Source organism: Lampetra fluviatilis, chromosome 7 (assembly GCF_964198595.1).
Source record: "Lampetra fluviatilis chromosome 7, kcLamFluv1.1, whole genome shotgun sequence".
Lineage (NCBI taxonomy): Eukaryota > Metazoa > Chordata > Hyperoartia > Petromyzontiformes > Petromyzontidae > Lampetra > Lampetra fluviatilis.
In genome coordinates, this window is record NC_136281.1 from 7,342,331 (window position 1) to 7,364,180 (window position 21,850).

The window sequence follows — 21,850 nt, forward strand, 5'->3', positions numbered from 1 at the left end:
TTTTTTGACTGAATTGCAGCTTTATAGCATTTTCAGAACATCATATCAGTCACTCTTTTCAGTTGTGGTAATCTGTTTGTCTGAGATAGGCATATCTGCTCATACATATCAGCTGCACAACAAAGCTTTTTGCGTTGATGCTACCTCTAACACTGCAGCTTTGTCGCTTTTCCAATATTTTCTTTCTTGAAGAAGAACAGCAGCTGCTGCGACAAGATTGATGTAAGAACTTTGCGCAGTTTCAGCCGTTAAAGCACAACGCGACTTGACGGCACGTTTAACAAAATAGGAGAGAAAAACCTTTTACCAACAATGGAGAGCCTGGCTGAGCTGCAGAACCCACTTCTTCCGGTCAACGGGTTCGACTTCTACAAGAAAAACGGCTTCGCGTACAACGAGCGGCCCCGACATACGAACGGACTCATCTCAATCTACCTGAACTCTTGCGGCACCGACGACAACGACAACTCCACCTGCGTGTACCAGCAGCTGCTGGACCCCGGTGCACTCCTGACGCAGCAGCAGCAGCAGCTGCAGCAGCACGGCAGCAGCGGCGGTGAGAAGCGGCGACGACACCTCAGCTCGGAGTCATCGCACGTGGCCCGCCTGCCGCCCAGCGGCGCTGCCCCCGCCGCCGTCGTCGACGCAAACGAGGACGGCGGCTGCTCGCAGCACGGGGAGCCCCCGACGGAGAGCCTGCACTGCGAGACCACCTTCACCGAGGCGGCGGCGGCGGCGGTGGCGGTGGCCGGCGGCAGGGACAGCCTGAGCGGGAGCGCGAGTGACAGCGACAGCAGCTGCGGCGGCGGTGGCGGCAGCGGCAGCAGGATGGACTCCCCCACGAGGGCAGCCACCGGCTCGGCCGGAGAGCCGCGGCACATCCATACCGTGTCCTACGAGGTGGACGAGGAGGGCGACTACCAAGATCTGCAGGTGTGTGGCTGGGGTCGTGATTGCACATGGGCAAGAGGGGATGGAATTTTAGTTTGGCTTTTTTGTTTAGAACAATTGTACCCAAATTATTTAGTGACACCCTGTTGGCAGTGGGGAATAAGCACAAATAACAAACCAAAAATATGGCAACACATTCATGAGTAAAACTGCTTAAGAGTAAAAAAAATATAGGCGACATACCCACGGCTTTGTTCGTGTGTGAGCGGAAGGGCATGGTAGGCTCTTCAAGTGTCATTAGATGTCGCGCGTAAAAACACAAATTAGCATGACACTGCGGAGGATGTTACACGCACTAAAATACTTTTTTTTGCATGTAACAAGCATTGCATTTTGATGCTGCACTCATGAGGACATGGGATATTACATTACAGAACAATATATTTATTTCATATTGCTACGAGAAGCGTGTTAATATCTGATTTACACCGCAACCGGTACCAACCCCAACGCTCATAGATTCTACAAATGAAAATGCCAATTAATGAAAAGCGAAGATTTTTTTTACCATGAGCATCTTGATATTGCTTCAAACCAGAGGTGAAACGTCTTTTTGTCTCCTACATGGATGTAGCTCCAAGAGAACAAATTGGTGACACACATTAACATGACAATGATGAAATTATACATTTATTATGTCCTTTTTTTGTAACTTCTGCAGCTATTTCTGTGCTAATATGAATGGCAACCGTTATAATATTTCACTGAGGAAGGATCAAAGCAACAATTCACTAATGGCCATCACACCATCCCTTTTATTAAGCTTGCTCATTGGACTATGTAACATGCTTAGAAAATGTGATGAAATAGATTTTAAAACGCGTGAAGCACAATTTGTACTATTTCACAAAACACGATCTTTCATTCTCTGTAATGTTTCAAAATCAATCGTGCACTATACATTTTCGAGTGGCTACATGTGATTAATCCCAGCATACATCCAAGGGATACTAATTGGGAGTATAATTGGATAACAATATTATTTAGCGGGACTTAGCTCGGTATATTGCTGCTGAAAGAAAGTCACACCTTTTTACTCCTGAAATCTATTTAAAGCAAAATATCCCTGTGCACTTGGTCCCAATACCCATATTTCCCCCTGTGGTTTGCTAAACAGAGTGACCTTGAGGCTCAGCATATCTGGCATTTTGCACACAAAGATGGACAAGGAATTAAGCCGTGAATGTCTGCACAAAGTGGTCACTAAATAGAAGTGTGGATGCACCCCGACGTCTTTGATCACTGGCCAGCGTGGAAGAGTAGACCAAATACCCTCCACAGGGCCTCTCTTGAGCTACCTCTAGTGGAGGGCGTTTTGCCAGCAGGCAATTGCAGGGCCGCGCCTTCATCTTTATCTTGTTTATCCCAGGTGCACTCAGCCCCTAGCCCTTTATGTCCCTTGTGCCTTACTGAACAGAGTGACCTTGAGGCTCGGGTTATGGCATTTTTAAGACATTGTTGACAATAATGAAATGATGACTAAATCCCCAAAAATTGGGTAAAATGTTTAATTGCATGCGCTGCTGTATAAGCCCACTTTCAATGCTGCTAATGCAGGAAATTTACTATGGAACGCAAAATTTTTGTAAGGGGTGTGAAATATCTGAAGATGTAATGCAGCATCGTGAATGGTGTCCAACTCATTTGCTATTCACATTGTCACAAGATAAATAAGCATTTAGTCATATATCATTTTTATTACCACTTTAAAAAATATAATTTTGTGCAGAGCTTTAAAGAGTCACTTTCAATTGTACAGCGTCTCAAACCCATGGGTTTTACACAGCGCTTAATTTGTCGCTGAATATTTCCATATCGTTGGTGGACTGCAGGAGGCATGCAATTAGTAGCCACAGCCATAGCGAGAGGGATACTGGATGTGGTGTGCTGGGTGTAAAAAAATATATATTTTTAATGACCAAACCAGACAGACCAGGCTGAACTGAAGTCTTGATTCCATGTCTTCCACTGCAAACAAAGGCAATTCTAATTTTAGTTTCAAAGTACATTGTAATTTGTGCATTTAAATATCATGGAACATATGTTAATGAGCTTTACGATAATACATCTGGGAGGTAATGACAGGCTAAAACGTGTAATTATTGCTATGCAATCGGCAAGAAAAGTAAAAAAAATTCCCATGGCAGCCGATGCATCAATCACCTTTTAAAATGTTGCCCGTGCTAAAAACCCAATCCAGCCAAGTGCACAGTCTGCCATATCATGCAGTTACTTAATGCTATTTTAAAATTCTACCCGAGCGATTAGCTGCGAGGTTAAAATATAAAAGAAACCACGGTCTGCTACGCACGTTTTCCTGGTTGTGCTGCATGGCTCTCCGACGCGTATTCATGTTGTGCCGCATGTCTTGTCCGGCACGGCAGTGCATATCTCCCCTTTGCAATGCACAAAGTGGAGTTTACTCCACCTGTTTATGCTCCTGGATCAAATAGCATCGTGCAGGGAAAACGTCTCATTCGTAAGGTGACTGGCCTCGCCGTTTGCTCCGTTTTCTCTGCCCAGAGCGATTACTCAAGCGATACGGAGAGCGAGGACACCTTTTTGTCGTTACCACCTCGAGACCACCTGGGCCTCAGCGTGTTCTCCATGCTCTGCTGCTTCTGGCCTCTTGGAATTGCTGCCTTCTGCCTCTCGCAGCAGGTGAGTCTCAGCAGTGCCTCCTGACCAACGAATGCCCTTTCATGTGTTTTCACTCTCACTGCTTTTCCCCATTGTTGTGCAGCTATTTGTTTTGCGAAGGTGAAGGGTGCGTAAACATTTTTTTTCTCCCATTTGAAGGATTTCTTGTTGAACATCTTTCGTAGCCAACTGTGGTTATCGGAGGTGCGGGGGAAGGACAACAAACTAAACACAAAAATCAGTTCTAAATAAGTGAGTTTTCAATCTAGATGTAAAAGTGCCTAGGTCCAGTGGCTTCCTAAAATAGGAAGGAATAACGTTCCAGACGGCCGCAGATGCGCATCTGAAGTGCGCGATGCGGTGACCGACCATCTTTGTTCGGATCATTAACATGTTAGGATCATTGACGTGTCCACGTTCCTGGCCGTAGCAGTCCACACATGAAGCACATTCGCATCTGAGAAAAGACTCAATTATTCATGTGTCGACCTGGAATCTCGCCTAAAAATGTGCCACGTGTCGAGACGTCGGTACAATTTGTGATGTCATGTGCGGTATCAAATCCAGGCCTTCGCTGCGTGCTTGTGGATACTTCATAAATGTGTGACAGGAACCTTCCTAACAGTAAACTATTCAGTATCGGTGATTAAAGTCGACATCATGAGAGCTAAATAAAAACGATGTTTCCTTTAAAAAAGACGGGAACCTCGTTCTGGAAATCATGTACGTAACGCGCCATTACGCAAACAACGTGAAACATAACAAACCAATTCTGTAAAATATATTTATATATTTATATTATTTCTGGATAGAAGCACACCTTTTAAAAGCACAACACTGATTTAAGCTATGGCTACAGGGTTTGGTGGTACATGTTGTTTATGTCGTTTATTGTGAAATTTCGGTCACAGTTCCTATGATCACTGTTACATTGCTTATGGCTTTATTTTGGTGATTTCGAAAAGTTTTTTGGTTTGGCCATATTTTGTTTGTTGTAGTACGGAGTTAGAATGATGGCTTTAATCTAAGTTGTCTTGTGGTTGTTTTTGTTGTTGTTTGATTTGCATCCCACTGGGATTTTTGCACAGCGTTTGTGTACGGTGTTTTTTTCTGGAAGACTTTGCAGTTTTTTCTGGATTTTTCTGTTTGCGCATAGTCACTTTAAGATGTTTTCTTGTTCATGTTTTTGTTTTTTATTTGTTGCGGTTGCACCCGATTCAAGAGCCGAATGGCTCACATGGCTATACCAAATAAATGAAACTGAACTGAAACTGAAGCAACACATTCTTATATAACACTTGTAGGGAGAAGGAAAATGGAAACTGCTGGTACAAGCACACTAATGGTTGTGGCTTTTTCTGCATCCAGCTTCTCACGAAGAGCATTTAACACCTCACGTCAAGCACATTCGGTGGCAAAAATAACATGTAGGTCAAACACATATTTTTTTGCTATCACGTTTTTAAATTGCACGAAAAATGTTGTTCGCATAAACAAAAACATACAATTATGTAGCAGGGAATAGGTCAGAGAAAATAAAACAGAAAAAAAGACGAGAAAACGAAACAGTAGGAAAGGAATTAAGAATATGACTGCAATCAACCTCAGACGAATATTTCTTTAACGTTGAAAACGTGAATCTTTAAAAAGCGTGTCCCAGGAGCTCCAGAGACGCCTTCCATTTCATCGCTGATCTCCATTTAAGGATCAAGATGTCACCATATGGCCAAAAGGTGTTGATGTGACCACACTTTATCAACACTCTCTACCCTCTGCCAGATCCCGCAACTGCCGCACAGTAGACGCACAACCTCCAACATCTGCCCAAACGGTATCTCACTATCTGACCTTTGGTCTTCTCATTGGCCCCTGGACTCATGGAGACCCCTTCAATGGCTGTCTCTGCAATCGGCCCTCCCCCTTTCTGCACGCATTTCTTACCCCGTGCAACAGTTTTCTTCATAATCAAATCTACAACAATTACCGACAATGTTCTCTGCTGGACTTTTGAATTGCTAAGCCTGCCTTGCCACAAATAAATTCCCCACATCCATCTGAGGCACCTGTATTCAAATGCCAACAACTCATTTTCGAGTTGCTTAGGATCCAGATGTCCAACTGATGCATTATTACAAAAAGCACTTCCACCTAAAATATATTTGTCCTTTCATTCAGACGTATCTCTCGTCTCTCTTCTCTTTCAAAGCGGTTTCCATTGCCCATCAAAAAACCAGGCCTGCTCAAGCAATGGGGATTTCCATTCCCCGACTGTTACGTGCATTTAGTAGGATCGTAGTGGGGTTAAAAATGACCGTGCGTATAATTGTATTATTGAGTGTGGTTTCACAGCAAGCCTAGTGTAGTTGACAGCTTCGAAATTAAGGGCTCGGATGCAGTGCTCCAGATGAGGTTTTGTAGTCTCTTGAGTAATTCACCCGCCAGTGTTGACACCATGAGTAGAATGTATGCACAGGGGGTCAAATGCAACATATAACCTTGTAGTCACGAGCAATTTTGATAAATACTGTATTTAACTGCTAACGTATGCATGGATTACATACAGCCTCACATTTTAACTGCAATGTTACCTTAAACTATTGTACGTTACTTTGATTTTACATACTCAGGCAAGTTTTCCAATGGATACATTTAAAAAACCGTAATTATTATTATTTTAATTCCCAACGTAACGGAAACTGCTTTAGCGGTACACACTTCTGTATGTACATCCCGTTAATGGGCCCCGATGATCACGTGACCTCTCCTTCACCATGCATGCAGTAAAATTGCCATGAACATTACAAATGCATTTAATGTGCATTCCACAAATAATTCATATTTTTAACTCATAAAACACCCAGGTATGCGGATTATCTGGATCATTAGTCGGACCACAGGCATGGAGTTGTGTGGTGGACAAATGACATTTATTCGGCTAATTTTAAATTATCCACTTAAGAGGGGCTTTCTAGACCTCACTCGGGTGGAGACCTTTCCACCAGCAGTGACACGAGTAAGGATTGACCAAAAACCGATTCTGCGTCTTTTCTACTGGCTTTAGTGTCACACTCCACACGAGGTCAATTACTAGATTCACTGATATTCGGGCTCACATATTTTTAAATCATTGACTGATTTATATGCATTTACCGTGAGATTTAAAGATATTGAGAACTTCACGCAAGATCCTACGCTATGAGTAAAATCTATGAATCTCCAAGCCATAATTATTTAGGGTACAAATTTTAAGATTTAGATTTTATTTTTCTAGTTATTACCATAAATAAACACATTATTTACAGCCCTTTGTCATCCACTGCTGATTGGAAATTGTTTAACCATACTTCATCACTCTGGTCGGTGAAGATTGGTGCCGGGTGCGGGAGCAGCACTGATCCAGATGTCGCTCCCCACTGATGTTAGCCATGGCTGAGAATTTAACTACAATTGCTCGGTTCATAGTGCGGTGTGTTTAGCCGCTGTGCCATCAATGTCCTCTCTTAGGCATAGATTCGATTCACTCGACTATATTTGATGCCCAATTTCAGCTCTCCAGCTCCTCCAGAACATTGTTATCATTTACATCAGTCACCTAATCAAGACTATCCATATGTATAAGTTACCATCAGCGAAACATAAAACGGCAGCGATGTGCTCGGATGCATATACCTGCTTGCCAGGCTCATGCACAGAGCGTACATTTGGGAAAAACTCACCGACAGAATCCACTGAACCTCCAGTGGCCGGAGGATTTCCCCCATTATTTATTTATTTGTCAAGTCAATGGAGATATGAATTCAATATTGCTACAAATATAAATATACACTTTTAAACGGGGAGATACACAGATTATTTTATTATTATAGTGCCCTCTATTCTCAGCTAATCCATGCTTTTGAACATGACAAACAGCAGCGGATAAAAATAAAGACACCTTTTCCCACCAGTGGCTACCATTTATATCAAGAATCCTTCAAAACAGCAGCAAGTCTCGCCTAACCTTATACATATCCACGATGCTAGAGAATCAAAACACAAAATGAGCCGTGTGAAACGCACCGATGTTTTGTGAGCTTTGTCCCGTGTCTGCGCGGTTGTTGTCGGAAGCCAGCTGCGAGGGTCACACTCGATAGGTGCTGCGGACGTGCATCGAGAAGCAAGGGTCGTGTTACTTACGCTGTTCATTAGTCTCCACGCCAAATTGGCCTCTCATACCTTCCAATGTCTCCTTTGTACGTGTGCTACTAGCTCTAAGTAGTCCCTCTCATTATTACTGGATGCAGAAGCTCACTGGCAATATGTGGTGCTTTGTCAAAGATCATTTCAGGACACGGTAGAATATTTCGGTCCTAAAAAATATTGATCAGCGATGATCATTGCAGTGTGGGGGACATTTAAAAACATGAACGGTATTTTTAAGAAAATGCGATTTTAAAACACCACAACCACGTGATCATTCGTTCAGATACATTATTTGAAAAGATAGTGTTACGACAATGACTGACTGATGGTTTCATTTCCGGTCTTAAATAGTGCAGGACGACGTCATCATTGAACCCCATCAGGTTTCGAGATCAGAGGCGGAGGTGGGGGGTATTGTAATTATACAATAGATTAGTAATCAGTTCATCAGTATGTGATTCCTCTATAAGGAAATGTAATATGTATTGTGTATTACTTAATAATACGCTTCCAGGTTGCGCTAAGTCGGTAGCTATCAGAGCGGTTAAAATTATTGGTATTTCTCGCAATTTCGATGGATTCTCTAAGTCTTGGCCAGTCATAATTAGTTTTGTTATCAAAATCAATTGGGTGTCCTTGTTGGCAAGCATGTTTTCCGCCACTGCCGACAGTTGTGTTTGAGAGAATTTAATGTTCCTTTGGTGTTCTTTTAGTGTTACGCTAATGTTACGTCCCGTCTGTCCAATAAAGCATTTACCACATAAGCAACTAATCCGATATACGCCTTCTGTTTTTAACTTATGTAATTAATCTTTAGTACAAGGCACTAGTTTTTGAATTTTGTATACTGTACCAAATCTTAGTTTACTGTTTTGCTTTTGCAAAGCACGGGCTAATGTGTCAGTTACTCCTGAGATATATGGTATTTTAATTATTTTTATAACGTGATCACTTTCAGCAGTTTTGTTGTTCGGTCTTGGTTTGGCATTCAATGCTCTGTTAATTTGAGTATAATTGTAGCCATTCAGGCGTAGTGCTTCTTTAACATGTTTAATCTCTCCCCTTAGACTTTCACCATCTGACACTGTTTTGCTCGATGTATGAGCGTCTCGATGACAGAGGATTTCTGTGCTGAATGATGATGCGAATCTGCATTCAGATAGGAATCAGTGTGTGTTCCCTTTCGGTAGAAGCTGTGTGTTATTTTACCATTTAGGCCGCGTCCAAGCAAAATGTCTAGGAAGGGGAGTGTGTTGTTCACCTCCATTTCCATGGTGAACTGGGTGGCCGGGTTTTGTGCATTGAGATGATTTAAAAAATAATTAAGTGTATATTTACCATGTGGCCAGACAACCAAAGTGTCATCGACATATCTAAACCAAAAATATGGTTTTAATGTACTTGAGGCAAGTGCTTTTGTTTAAAAGTTTTCCATGTACAGAGTTCCTATAGAAGGAGATGAAGGAGAACCATTGCTGCTCCTTCCTTTCGTTTAAAGAAATCACCTCGCCATGAGAAACAAGTGTGATTTAGACAATGGTCAGCAAGTTTTGGAATATCTTCTGGTAAACCTGTCTTCTTGAATGCCAAACCAAGACCTAACAACAAAACTGCTGAAAGTGATTAGATTACACTATGTAACACAAATGTTTGTTCCTGGCTAGTAAGTGTTATTTCCTAATTGCTTATGCCTAAAAAGTATAGAAAATGGCTATTATTCTCCACAAACTTTGCTTTTGTGACCGGGACAGTGATATTTTGAAATGTACCTATTTTCAATGGGAAAACGGTCAAATGTGTGTATTTTTGTTCACATAAAGTCAGAAAAAAAACATATGAATAAAATATAACATTTTTTTGTACTAAAGTAATACAAAAATGACTACAAAAGATTTAGAAGTGAGTAGTTTTTCGAGATTTTCGATTATACTGTAAATCACTTTACCGAATCAGCCCTCTGGTAGTGGCGTTCAAAGTCCAGTATATCCTGGTGGAAGTGCTCGCCTTGCACCTCCGAGTGCGCTCCCATGTTCTCCTTGAATTTATTAAGATGGACTTTGAGGGACATCCTACAGCTCATTGTGCCATAGTTCTTCACCAGAGTCTCAACCAGCTCCCCATACTTTTCGACCTTGTGATTGCCCAGGAAGCCACGAACCACTGCGACAAAGCTGTTCCAAGCCGCTTTTTCCTTACTAGTGAGCTTCTTGGGGAATTCATTGCACTCCAGGATGTTCTTTATCTGTGGTCCAATGAAGACAGCGGCTTTGACCTTTGCCTCAGACAGCTTAGGGAAGAAGTCTTGAAGGTACTTGAAGGCTGCCGACTCCTTATCTACAGCTCTGACAAATTGTTTCATAAAGCCCAATTTGATGTGCAGTGGTGGGATCAGCACCTTTCGGGGGTCCACCAGTGGCTCCCACTTAACGTTGTTCCTCCCCACAGAGAACTCGGTCCGTTGTGGCCAGTCCCGCCTGTGGTAGTGTGCCTTGGTGTCCCTGCTGTCCCAACGGCAAAGGTAGCAGGGACACTTGGTAAACCACCTTGGAGACCCATCAGGAATGCCACCATTTTGAAGTCTCCGATGACCTCCCAGCCATACTCATCATACTTCAAGGCGTCCAGCAAGGTCTCGATGCTGTTGTAATCGTCTTTAAGGTGCACCGAGGGAGCCAGGGGAAGAGACGGGTACTTGTTGACATTATGGAGCAGCACGGCTTTGAGGCTCCTGGATGAGCTGTCAATGAAGAGGCGCCACTCATTCTGGTTACAGACGATTTAGACTGCCTCGAACAGACTGGTCACATTGTGGCAGAAGCAGAGCCCATCTTGACGGGTGAAGAAGCTGCAAAAAGGTTGGTTACGATTCCTCTGATCTGCGACTTGCACACTTTCATCCAACAAGTTCCACTGCTTGAGCCTAGACATCAAAAGCTCAGCATTGGACTTGGTGAGACCAAGATCTCTGATCAAGTCGTTGAGGTCTTTTTGGCTGGGGTAGTATGGGTTTGTTTCCTCAGCTCTACCTCTGACATTGTCATCTGGATCTACAACGTCTTCCTTGCTCTCTGACTTGCTGCTCCCTTCTAAAGATGGGTGCTCTCTCTCTGGAGGAGTGGGTACGGGGAGCTCATGGTAGTGTGGCACTGGGACGATGGATGAAGGAAGGTCCGGATACGTGATAGCAGGTGCATTCTTGCCAGTCCGATGTTTGGAAGGGTCCACCATGCAGAAGTAGCAGTGTCTTGTACTAAAGATTAATTACATAAGTTCGGATGAATTGCTTATGTGGTAAATGCTATATCGTACAGACGGGACGTAACATTAGCGTAAGACTAAAAGAACACCAAAGGAACATTAAATGATCTCAAACACAACTGTCGGCAGTGGCAGATCATGCTTGCCAACAAGGACAATCAATTGATTTTGATAACGTTGAAGTGTTATGCAAAACTAATTATTACTGGCCAAGACTAATTAGAGAATGCATCGAAAATTGAGAGAAATACCAATAATTTTAACCGCTCTGATAGCGACAGACTTAGCGCTGCCTGGAAGCGTATTGTTAAGTAATACACAATACATATTACATTTCCTTATAGAGAAATCACATACTAATGAACTGATTATTAATCTATTATAATATTACAATACCCCCCCCCTCCTCCGCCTCTGATCTCTAAACCTGATGGGGTTCAATGATGACGTCATCTTGCACTATTTAAGACCGGAAGCAGGTGGATAGCTTCACTATTCTGGCAAATTGCGCGAAGCTGCTGGATGTCATTCCCAGCGAAACGTCGTGCTCAAATTCTAAATGTTGTGGATTCACTCTTCAAACACACCGGTGGGCTGAAGAAGTAACTAATTGGCGTTTTGTTAACGTGACACATTTTTTACTGATTGGCCGTGTCGGGTGATGGAGGGTTGCGACACATTTATACTTACACGATCTAACCCAAAAGCCTTTATTATGAAGACCAGGACATGTTTTATGCAACTTCTATCTGCTGTGCAAGACATGCTAGGACAATTAAAATTAAATTGCTAAAGTGCTAAAAAGCAACGTAGCTCATGCTCAGGAGAAACACTCCAGAGACCGTGCTAATGAAAAGCTCGAATTACTGTGGTGTGAAGAAGCCTTGGGAGTTAAATATGTGCCGGTGGGGAAATTTTTATAATTAAAGTCCAATTCATTACAACCAAATGTACCCAAATTATTAAACTGCCAAGATACACAGAACAACGATAACAACCAGATTTTGTATAAAAAATTATTTGGTGATGTTGCGTTGGCAGTGGTGCACAAGCACTATTAACAAATAATTCACACTCGTCAACCATACTACCTTAAAATAAAAAAATGCAATCAGCGACGTTTCTAGCAATGTCCATTCGTAGCACATATTCTGCATACAATAGAATGTAAAGTAGTATGTAAAGTACAGTATGAGAGCAGTCAAATCCAGTATTGTACTGTACTACATACACCAACGTCTGTACTGCCTGATTTCGATAATCCACACTGACCAGCGTGGTGAAGTATAGTCAAATAACACCCAAGAACTGCACAGCATGGAAATCTAATCATCCAACAGTGAATTGGTGAAAGAAATAAACACAATGTTTGGAAATATCAAGAGAGCTTTTGGCAGTATTCTTTTTTCGATTTAAAGCTTTCGTGACTGCAGGGATTCATCTTCTTGGTTCTTTCGGTAAAGTCACGTAGAAGGGAAATAATAAAGTAATAAAAATAAAACATAATAAAATAATATAATTTTATGTTTTATTTTTATTATTTCCCTTCTACGTGACTTTACCGAAAGAACCAAGAAGAGTATTCTCGCAGATTAAAGTGTTATTTTTTTGTTATCAAAAATTATTACTGCATACCCTCTCATGCATGATGTTCACTGTGGTGGACTGCTAAGATGTATGCGGCATCTATGCCATTGTACATCGACGTTTCAACTTACTTGAGGAGTCTTTGTACATCTATAAATCACGTGAAACCAACGTTAGTTTTTTTTGTGATTTGGGTGGGGATGGAGGTTTGTTTTTATAATTCATGCAAGGAGATGGTTTAGAAAAGCAAAAAAAACCTAATAAAAGTGTTCTGAGAGTTTTTTTTAGTGTGTGTTGGCCGTGGCTTATCTGCACGATGTTAATGAAATAAAATGATCAAATCAACCCCGACCAGAGGTCGCAAACGGGTTTTGATTCCTTACCCGTACCGGTACCCGGCCGCACCAGGGTCGCAAACGGGTACCCGTACCTGGCCGTACCCGTACCCTACCCGTACCCAGCCGGGTACGGGCAGGGTATGGGTATCGGGTACCTGATTGCGACCTCTGGGATGAAGCCATGTTGCAGGCGCGGGTGGGTTGATTCTAGGAGCTTGAATTGTGAGAAGAGACAAGACGTTGGGAAATGAGTAACAAACAGTTACTCACCAGAGACTCACGGCCTACCCATACCCGTACCCGGCCGGGTACGGGTAGCCGGGTATCGGGTAGGATACGGGTATCGGGTACCCGGTTGCGACCTCTGACCCCGATCTTGTGCAACTGAGCACAGTCGAGCTAGTGTCCTTGGCACGACGCGGAGGCCGGTGGTTATGCTCATCCGACCCACGCTTTCTGAAGCCATTGCCTTTTGGGGAAATTCGACATTTATTCCCCCAAGGGTTACATGCAACTATAATTTGCTTCATAATCTTGCTCTGGCGAGGCTTTTTCTCCTGGACATGTTTTGCTCCTGACATTAGGCTCCTTTGTTGACCCGAGCGTGCTTGCATTCACAGATATACGTGGGGGGATATATCATGGTACAGTGGCTAGAAATAATCGGCCTATCTAACTGGTTCACACATTATAACCGTAATGAGTAAGATGATGATTGTGTTTTGGTTCTAGTTGCAAATCAAATTAGAGCTACTTGTAAATTATAGAGCAGAATATGATATATAGAGTACAGTATTTATATTAAATATTGTATTATTTCCATACAAATTATTTACAACCCTTTGTTGATCCACTGCGGATGAAGGCCTTCCTATGCCATGTCGGTCATGAAGGTTGACTGACCATACTTCACCATGCTGGTCAGTGTGGGTTGGTGGTGGGGGATCCCAGGATTGATTTAGATATCACTCACCACTGATGTTAGCAGTGGCTGGGAATCGAACTGAGGTTGCTTAGGTTTACAGCAGAGTGTGCTAACCACCAGGCCACCGCTCTACAACTTATATAAACACATTATACACAAACAGAAGCTATTGCCAAGTGATTTGAAAGGCAATTGTCTTATTAATGTCATCAACAATGTAAGTTTGATAACATGCTATAGGTAGTACATTTACTATAACGCCAAAGCCAGTCGGTGAACCCTGACTTGAATGAGGTCTTATATCTGATTGTAGTCAAGATGTCGGCCTTATCATTTACCCAACCGATACAAATTTCACACTTCGATTTATTTCAAACGAGTCAAAATATTTCGCGTTAACTTAAAAAAAACACACAAATTTAGAAATTACTGTACACTATTTGTTGACCACTCTTACTGGTGTGGAGCAGCAACTTGGTGGTTAGTGCGCTGCGCTCGTGAACACAGCGATCTGAGTTCAATTCCCAGCCGTTGCTAAAATTGGTGATATCTCAACTGGTTGCACCCCCCCCACCCCCGCTTCAAAACCTCGTACTGACCAGCATGGTGAAGTATGGTCAACCAACCCCCATGACCGACACAGCATTGGGAGGCCTTCATCCAGCAGCGTATTGGCGAAAGGGCTGAAAATGTTAATGTTACGATGAAAAACAGAGACAGATGCTTTATTAAAATGGAGGATTAATTTCGTCTTTAAAATGTTATCTCTAACAAATAATATCTTACTCGTCTGTAAATGCTCTTATACGTCTGTATAACAATACATGCTTCAAATATTACTTGGGATTAAACAGTTTGTTGAATCAAAAGGAGCTTAACACTTTAATATAAAATTAAGAAAGGAAACAAGTTAACTGATATATTTCAAGTCTGCTAAGTGATAGTGCATATTTCCTGCTATGTCAAGGATTGGAACCGTGGCCACTAACAGAGCTCAAATAAGAGAGGTGGTGCATGATGGTAGTACACTTAGTCAGAGAGAGGCACACGTCTTTTAAAGAACATATTCCTTCTCCCTGTGCCCAATCAAATGTTTCAACCCTTCCCCTTATTTGTACCCCTCCACTGGAATAAACTTTCCCTGTACATTAAACAGTCCCCCTCATTAACCTCTTTTCGTTCCTCTCTCAATGCTCACCTATTCTTCATTGCCCATTCTCTTCCCTCCCCTCACCACTCCACTCCTTGCCATCCCTCTCCTGCCCTTTTGTGTCGCCTGCATTGCCTCTGTTACGGTCACTCGTTCTTCGGCCCTTGCATGCCCTTGCCATTCTAAAGCGCTCTATTTTTGTTACCGCTTTTAAACGATGTAAAGCGTCTTGAGCTAAGGCGCACTATACATATAAAATAAGATAAGATACATCACGTTGACTGTTTGGGAAAGGAAGTGGGTTTGTGTGGGACACATCGTCAATTGATTACGGTCGATGGCTGAGACTGACAAAAGACTGTTAGCCGAAGGCGGTAACAACTCCTATAGCGGATGGAGAAATGAGATCAGCTCATATGCAGAAGAGAGATAGGTTGTGGCATTGCAGGACCATGAGGAATGGCAGCAACTTTGGGAAGCCTTCATCCAGCAATGACTAGAGCAAGGCTGATGACGACGATGATAATGACGGGATTGTGAAACATTCTAAAAGACATGTAATTCAAGAGGTGTACTCCAAATAACCAACAGATCCACAATGCAGAGCCTGCCCGTGTGTTCGAGACTCTTGCGCAGCAGAAAATAAATTTTGGTGCCATTTACTGCTTCTTGTCAAAACAAATCACTCCTTGCTGTACAATTCACTGGCGCAAGCCAACCAACGATTCATTGTCACATGGCAGAGTGCTCTTTTGATTTTAACACAGTCCTGGTGCTTACGATCTCCCTGGCTGGGTGAATGACAAGCCATCTCAGTTATCTTCTCATATGACAAGCTGCTACCACATTTTGGCATGTGAGTGCGCTTATTTTTGTCTGCCTCCTCTTGCTCTTGTATGGCCTACGAAGAGCAACTATTATAGATTCCTTTGTAAGCGATTTAGCCATGCAATTGCTATGTCTGAGATTCGACAAATTACCTGTACATCGCCTTCAAAATTATATTTCGGGCTTTACGAAGCTATGTGGCCCATGGCTTGTTTGCATTGTTATTATTATAGCTCTGACGACATCTACATTCCCGATTACATTAAACGCACGAGAGGCAATCGAGACATGATGAAAATGCACACGTGCCACGTACAAATTCCTTCCTTGTTAACCCTCTCCTCGTGCCCTCTCCTGTTTGACAAGGCGAAGCCTGAGACATCGGGGGAAGGTCAACAAAGGACCGAACGTCGTGCCAGACCGTCCAATCATGCCAAACGACCATTGTTGACCCTTTATCCGCCGCTCTATCGACCCTCCTGTCTAACCCCCCCCCCGCTTCTCCCTTCCGCGAACAAAGTCGAGCAAGGCGGTGACGAAGGGCGACTACCTGCGAGCCAACTCCGCCTCGCGACGTGCCCTCTTCCTCGCCATCCTCTCCATCACGGTGGGAACGGGGCTCTACATCGGCACCGTCATCGCCCTCATCGCCTACCTCTCCAATAACGGCCACGGATAACCGCCCGCCACCTGGGCCGCCACGGCAGAGAGGCGGTGGCGGCATGGAGGGGGGGTGGAAGAGGTGGCTCACCTGTGGACTTGTGGAGGGGGAATTCGGAGGCATCGTCATCATCATGTGCTCCTCCGTCTTCAAACCCCCCTCCACCTCCTCTCCCCGCCACCGCGTGCTATTACCACCACGATTCCCCGACTGACTCGCTAAAAGATGCTCAGAAAAACTAAGCGCGTGCGAGATTGCCAGTGCTGCGGCTGCTGCCCCCCCCTCCCTCCATCGGTATCCACTGCCACCCCCCCCCCCCACAGAATCCACCACATCCATAATCTTGCAGAGTCATCGGCTGCTGTCACATCGCAGATGCGGTGCAAAGCCACGTCGGCCACATCAGCCAACACTCTCCTTCAGCACCAGACTCTTGATTGGTTCACGGTAACTCGACTCCGTTAACACCATTCGTGTTGCGAGTCGTACTTTGGTAAAACAAGAAAAATATTTTTTTTTGTCACTGCACAAAGACGCATTTTGTTTAAGAGTATATTATAGTTAGGTAACAATGTTTTGTTAAGAAGGTCTGATATCGTAAATTAGGCTCGTTTTTTTTCTTTACCAAAATATCTGGTAACTAATGTTGTGCTATACATTCAGCTGCAGTAACTGTATTTGTGAATACAAAAGTACATATTATGCTCATGGCAATCATGCTTATGTCGTTGTCTTGCCTAATCATGGTACCGAAATCAACATCAACATTTGTTTGGTTTGCTCGTCTTTAGCACTCACACCACTGTGTACATGAGTGAAATGTGCCCTGTCACAGGCTGGAAATTGGTTTTGCTTAATTATTTCAGTAATTTTACTTTTGCCTAAAATGTTTACATTTAAATAACGTGAAGTGAAATATTTTACGTGAGCGTAGCCAATCTAAGTACACAATGTTGTATTTTAATAAATAAAATGTTAACCAACCACCTTTGCTGGAGGAGGCCATTTTTAAGGTATGGAAATGTAGGTTCTGGTGTGAAATGTATACATTTATTTATGGCTTAATTAATTCATGCAGAATGGTACTGCACAGATAATTAATGTTCAATTCTCATATACTTTCATAATTTTATATGTAACCAAGGTTTGTCATCATGAGGTTATCATGAACCTTTGTTTTGTGTTCAGTTGGGTTGACATAGGCTTGGGAAATTCTTCCATGTGTTGTCAAGTTGTGCCACCTGTTCGGATTTAAACGGCATCTCTGAGCTATGCAGCACAGCCGTGAAAACCCTACTTTAACTATCCTTCAGCCTCACTTATCTATGGAAAAAATACAGACATCCTAAAAGTCAATGTGTTGGTGCCATCCACTGTGCATGTTGATGGATTCACAGTGGCGAGATATTAATTGCCTCACCTGGTATACAGGAGGTCGTGGATTTGATCCCAACCCCAACGCCTGTATATTTGGAGTTTGCATATTCACCCCCGTGGTCGCGTTGATTTTTCACCAGGTCCTCCGGTTTTTCTCTCCACATTTAGAAACATGCACCTAAAGTATTTGGCTGGTTTAAATTTCTACATGATAAGCCACTTCGTTGAGCTATCATTTGTGGCCAGGTCGCTTCTGCAAAAGAGCTATATAGCTCAGTGGCTTTACATGGTAAAATAAAAAAGCATTATTTAGTTTTTACGTAGCTAATTGACCTAACAGAGTCCAACGTTTTTCGCTGTTTATAGGATTTTCTCAGCCTATGACCAAACCATATGGAATGCACCCGAAACTGTGAAATCTAATACGCCAAGCAGAATTTAGCCTGCATGGTGCCTGGATGGGTGATCACCAAGTGCAAAAGACAGGCGTAGCAGGCATTGTGGGCAGCAGAAGGCAATGCAGCAAACGCCATTGCTTTCTGCCCCCCCCCGCCCCTTTTTCCCACCTTCACCAACCCACACTACCCAGCCTGGTGAAGTATAGTCAAAATATCCCCCACGGCCTGCAGGCGCAAGGCGTGGGCTGTAAATGTAGGTGCACAGTGGAATTGCTGGCACGAACGCATGATCACATTGGTTGGAGAATAACGCCATGGACCGTGTACGTTTATGCGACATTCCTTCAACGCTCAATTGATTCTTAATCTCGCAGTAAATTCGTGTGCATGAGGATCAATTACTCGTAACTTATGTAATTTATACGCTGTTACGTATGGAATAATCGTGTGAACAAAACTGTATGAATTGGAGGAGGGGGGTGAATCATGATATCGTCTGGAGAGCCAATATGGCCAATGCCTAAACACATTTGATTTATGTGTGTGTGAACAGAGTTTTGTTTACTTTATATGTTATCACATTTACTCGTATCTGCAGTAAATCCCAACAACTGGAGGCCAAAGTTATAATTTGGTTTTCAGATACCGATGTATATACGGAAGGTGTGTTTAGTATGGATGAATAATTTCTACACTGATCTCTGATTAAACATCACTGCTCGCCCGCTTTACAAATGGCGAGGAGTGACACTGAATTATTTGTGCAATGCAGGATATATTGTTACCCTTGCTTTGTTTTCGTTAAAGCGATGTAAGATTCGTGTTTGTGTCTGCTATCGTTTTACGTGCCACATCAGCGCACATTTACACGACGGTCGTAGGCATCTTCTTGGTTCTTTCGGTAAAGTCACGTAGAAGGGAAATAATACAATAATAAAAATAAAACATAATAAAATAATTCTCACGACGTTTCGGCCACAACGCAAGCAGCCGTCCTCAGGTGAAGAACAGGTCTGTCGGAAAGACAGCATCTGAATGAAACACCACCAGCTCGTCTTTCCGACAGACCTGTTCTTCACCTGAGGACGGCTGCTTGCGTTGTGGCCGAAACGTCGTGAGAATTATTTTATTATGTTTTATTTTTATTACTTTATTATTTCCCTTCTACGTGACTTTACCGAAAGAACCAAGAAGATGAATCCCTGCAGTCACGAAAGCTGTAAATCGAAAGGTCGTATGCATGTTAAAAACTGGCGACTGTTGCACATCACGGTGAAACCACGTGATTACTCTGCGAATTGGTGAATTTCAAGGCGCGGCCCCCGCAATTTCTTGTGCAAACCACTGTTGAGAGAAGGACCCCACGAGAAGAAGGTCGAGGAGAGCCACGTCTAGAGGCTACCGTACTCTTTCATGCCGACCCCAAACCTCTTGGCAGAGGTGGGGGTACCCCACACGTTATCCGACCGCACGTGACCTTCCAATTGACGAACTGTGGTTCTACGCACTGATACAGCTGGGTGCAGCGCCGGGAGATGAAACCACGTCCAGTGTGCTAGCCCTTACACCGGTGGTTCTTAACCTTTACTTGCACCCATTTGGTTCGTTCTCAATCGTTTATATATTTTTTATAATGTTAATAAATACATAGTAGATGTAACAAAGTAGATGTACATACGTGCTCGTGCTTAATTTGTGTTTCTATGATTTACCTTCCAAGAAAATCTGCCACGTCTCGCACCCCCAGAAAGGTCAACCCCCAGGGTGTGCACGCACCCCAGGGTAAGAACTACTGCATTACTACACCATGATGGCAGACAGCGCCGCCAAAATGCTTCTTATATATATGTATAACTTAGTTTAATACCTGCTCAATTATTTAAGGGTGGTTAATTTATAAAGATTACCGTAATTATGTATAAATAGATGTTGCTATGTCGCATTGATATAACTTTAAAACTTACTGTATGTGTGTATATATGGTCATTTTTGTATTGTCATTAAAAAAAATCCGTTATGAACGCTGTCGATGAACATTATGTAATGACTGTAATGTTCATTAAGTAGCATTAAGTATTAAATAATGTTCATTCAGTTGTAAATTGATGTGAAAAATCTAATTAAATTAGGGACTATAAAGCGATGTGTATTATGTCACAAGACAGGTATTATCTTTGTGAAATAGTTTTCGCTTGATTAGGCATGCTTTAATGTGTTAAATATTTGCATAGCCATGAACACTATCATTACAACCAAATAACAAATCTGTACAGGTTAAACGAAAAATATCCATTTGATTGGCCTCCGGTGAAACAAGCATATATTTTGTATAAATGTAGATTTTGTCTTTCACTACCCTGAGGTAAGTTTGTTACCTCAAACAAACAAACAAACAGGGGTAGAAGAGAAAGGTGATATATTGTGTAGGAACATTTTTAAAGTATTTTTTTCTATGAAGTACGACACATTTAGATGTTTATTAAAGTTATTATGATTAGCACGTAATATATATGTTACCATTACTGTCCAGTAGATGTATTACAAATCTGCACAGCAAGGTAGGCATTTCCTGATATTTAAAAATATGAGAGGCCCACAATTCTCAGCTGTACAGAGTTGTTAGTCATTATATTTGCCATGGTTATCCGATGAGTTTTCGGGTTGTACAGAGAGTTGTTCCATATGACATGAAACCTCTTGCTCCATGTGCTGGCAGCTTCTCCAGGAATTGAATATCGAATAGAATGCGGTTTAAAATTCGTTTCAATTCGGTTCCTGAACAATTTCCCAGCATGTAAAGTGAAACGTTAGTCATCACACCAAAATGACACATGGTGCAAACTGAAAACACAACAGAGAGCTACATGGCCACACTTATGCCGTAGTGGAGTACTATATAGGTACATTCTGAAATTCAAATATCGTGTATGTATGTTGAACTTCTTTTGCACGGACATAGCCAACCGCGTAAATCAAAGGTGTGGGGAGAAGGACAATCCACTATACACTAGAAGCACTTTTAAAGAAATTCATTTTCTTTCATCGTAGAAATGTGTTCATCATGTCTGTAAATTATGCTCACTGGAGCCATGTATAATTTGACTTTTAAATTGATTAGCATAAACAAACTAGTAATAACTACAGCACTTTGTGTAGTGTGTTATACAAATGTCACACGTGTACGAGTACTGTATACAACATATACAAAAATGTCGCTCAAAAAGTTTTGTGAATAAAACTAATTTGCACAGGAAAAAAATCACAGTCGTGTGACTCTGTGTTTCAGCGAAGTGATGTTTCATTTTTTTTATACTTGGTGAAATTTCAGGATAAAGCTCGGAGGGTAATGGAAGTCTCCACTCAGCAAAATAATTAAGTGTGGACAATTAATTTCCAAAGTGTGCCACCTACTGAAAAGTCAGAGTGCATGTGTAATGATTCACAGGAGTATATATTCCAGTCGGATGGAATTATTTATTTGAAATGTGCACAATTGTGGTTTGGTCTACCGAAAATGGATGACTTGTCAATAAAAATGGGCCTTAAAAAGAAGCC

At 42.4% G+C, this 21,850-nt stretch overlaps 1 protein-coding gene across 3 annotated transcripts in view; it reads left to right on the plus strand.

Annotated features, from left to right (window-relative positions):
- The window catches only part of LOC144933513 (synapse differentiation-inducing gene protein 1-like), a 29,249-nt gene extending 7,701 nt beyond the window's left edge, over positions 1-21,548 (plus strand). The window contains exons 2-4 of one of the 3 annotated variants that reach the window (XM_078858343.1): positions 193-933; positions 3,475-3,612; positions 16,380-21,548. In XM_078858343.1, coding sequence (XP_078714469.1) covers positions 313-933; positions 3,475-3,612; positions 16,380-16,538 — 918 coding nt within the window. In that variant the 5' untranslated portion in view covers positions 193-312 and the 3' untranslated portion in view covers positions 16,539-21,548. The remainder of the gene's footprint in view (positions 1-192; positions 934-3,474; positions 3,613-16,379) is intronic. The other 2 variants (XM_078858345.1, XM_078858344.1) reach the window with 2 other exon arrangements.
- Positions 21,549-21,850: the final 302 nt, after the last annotated feature.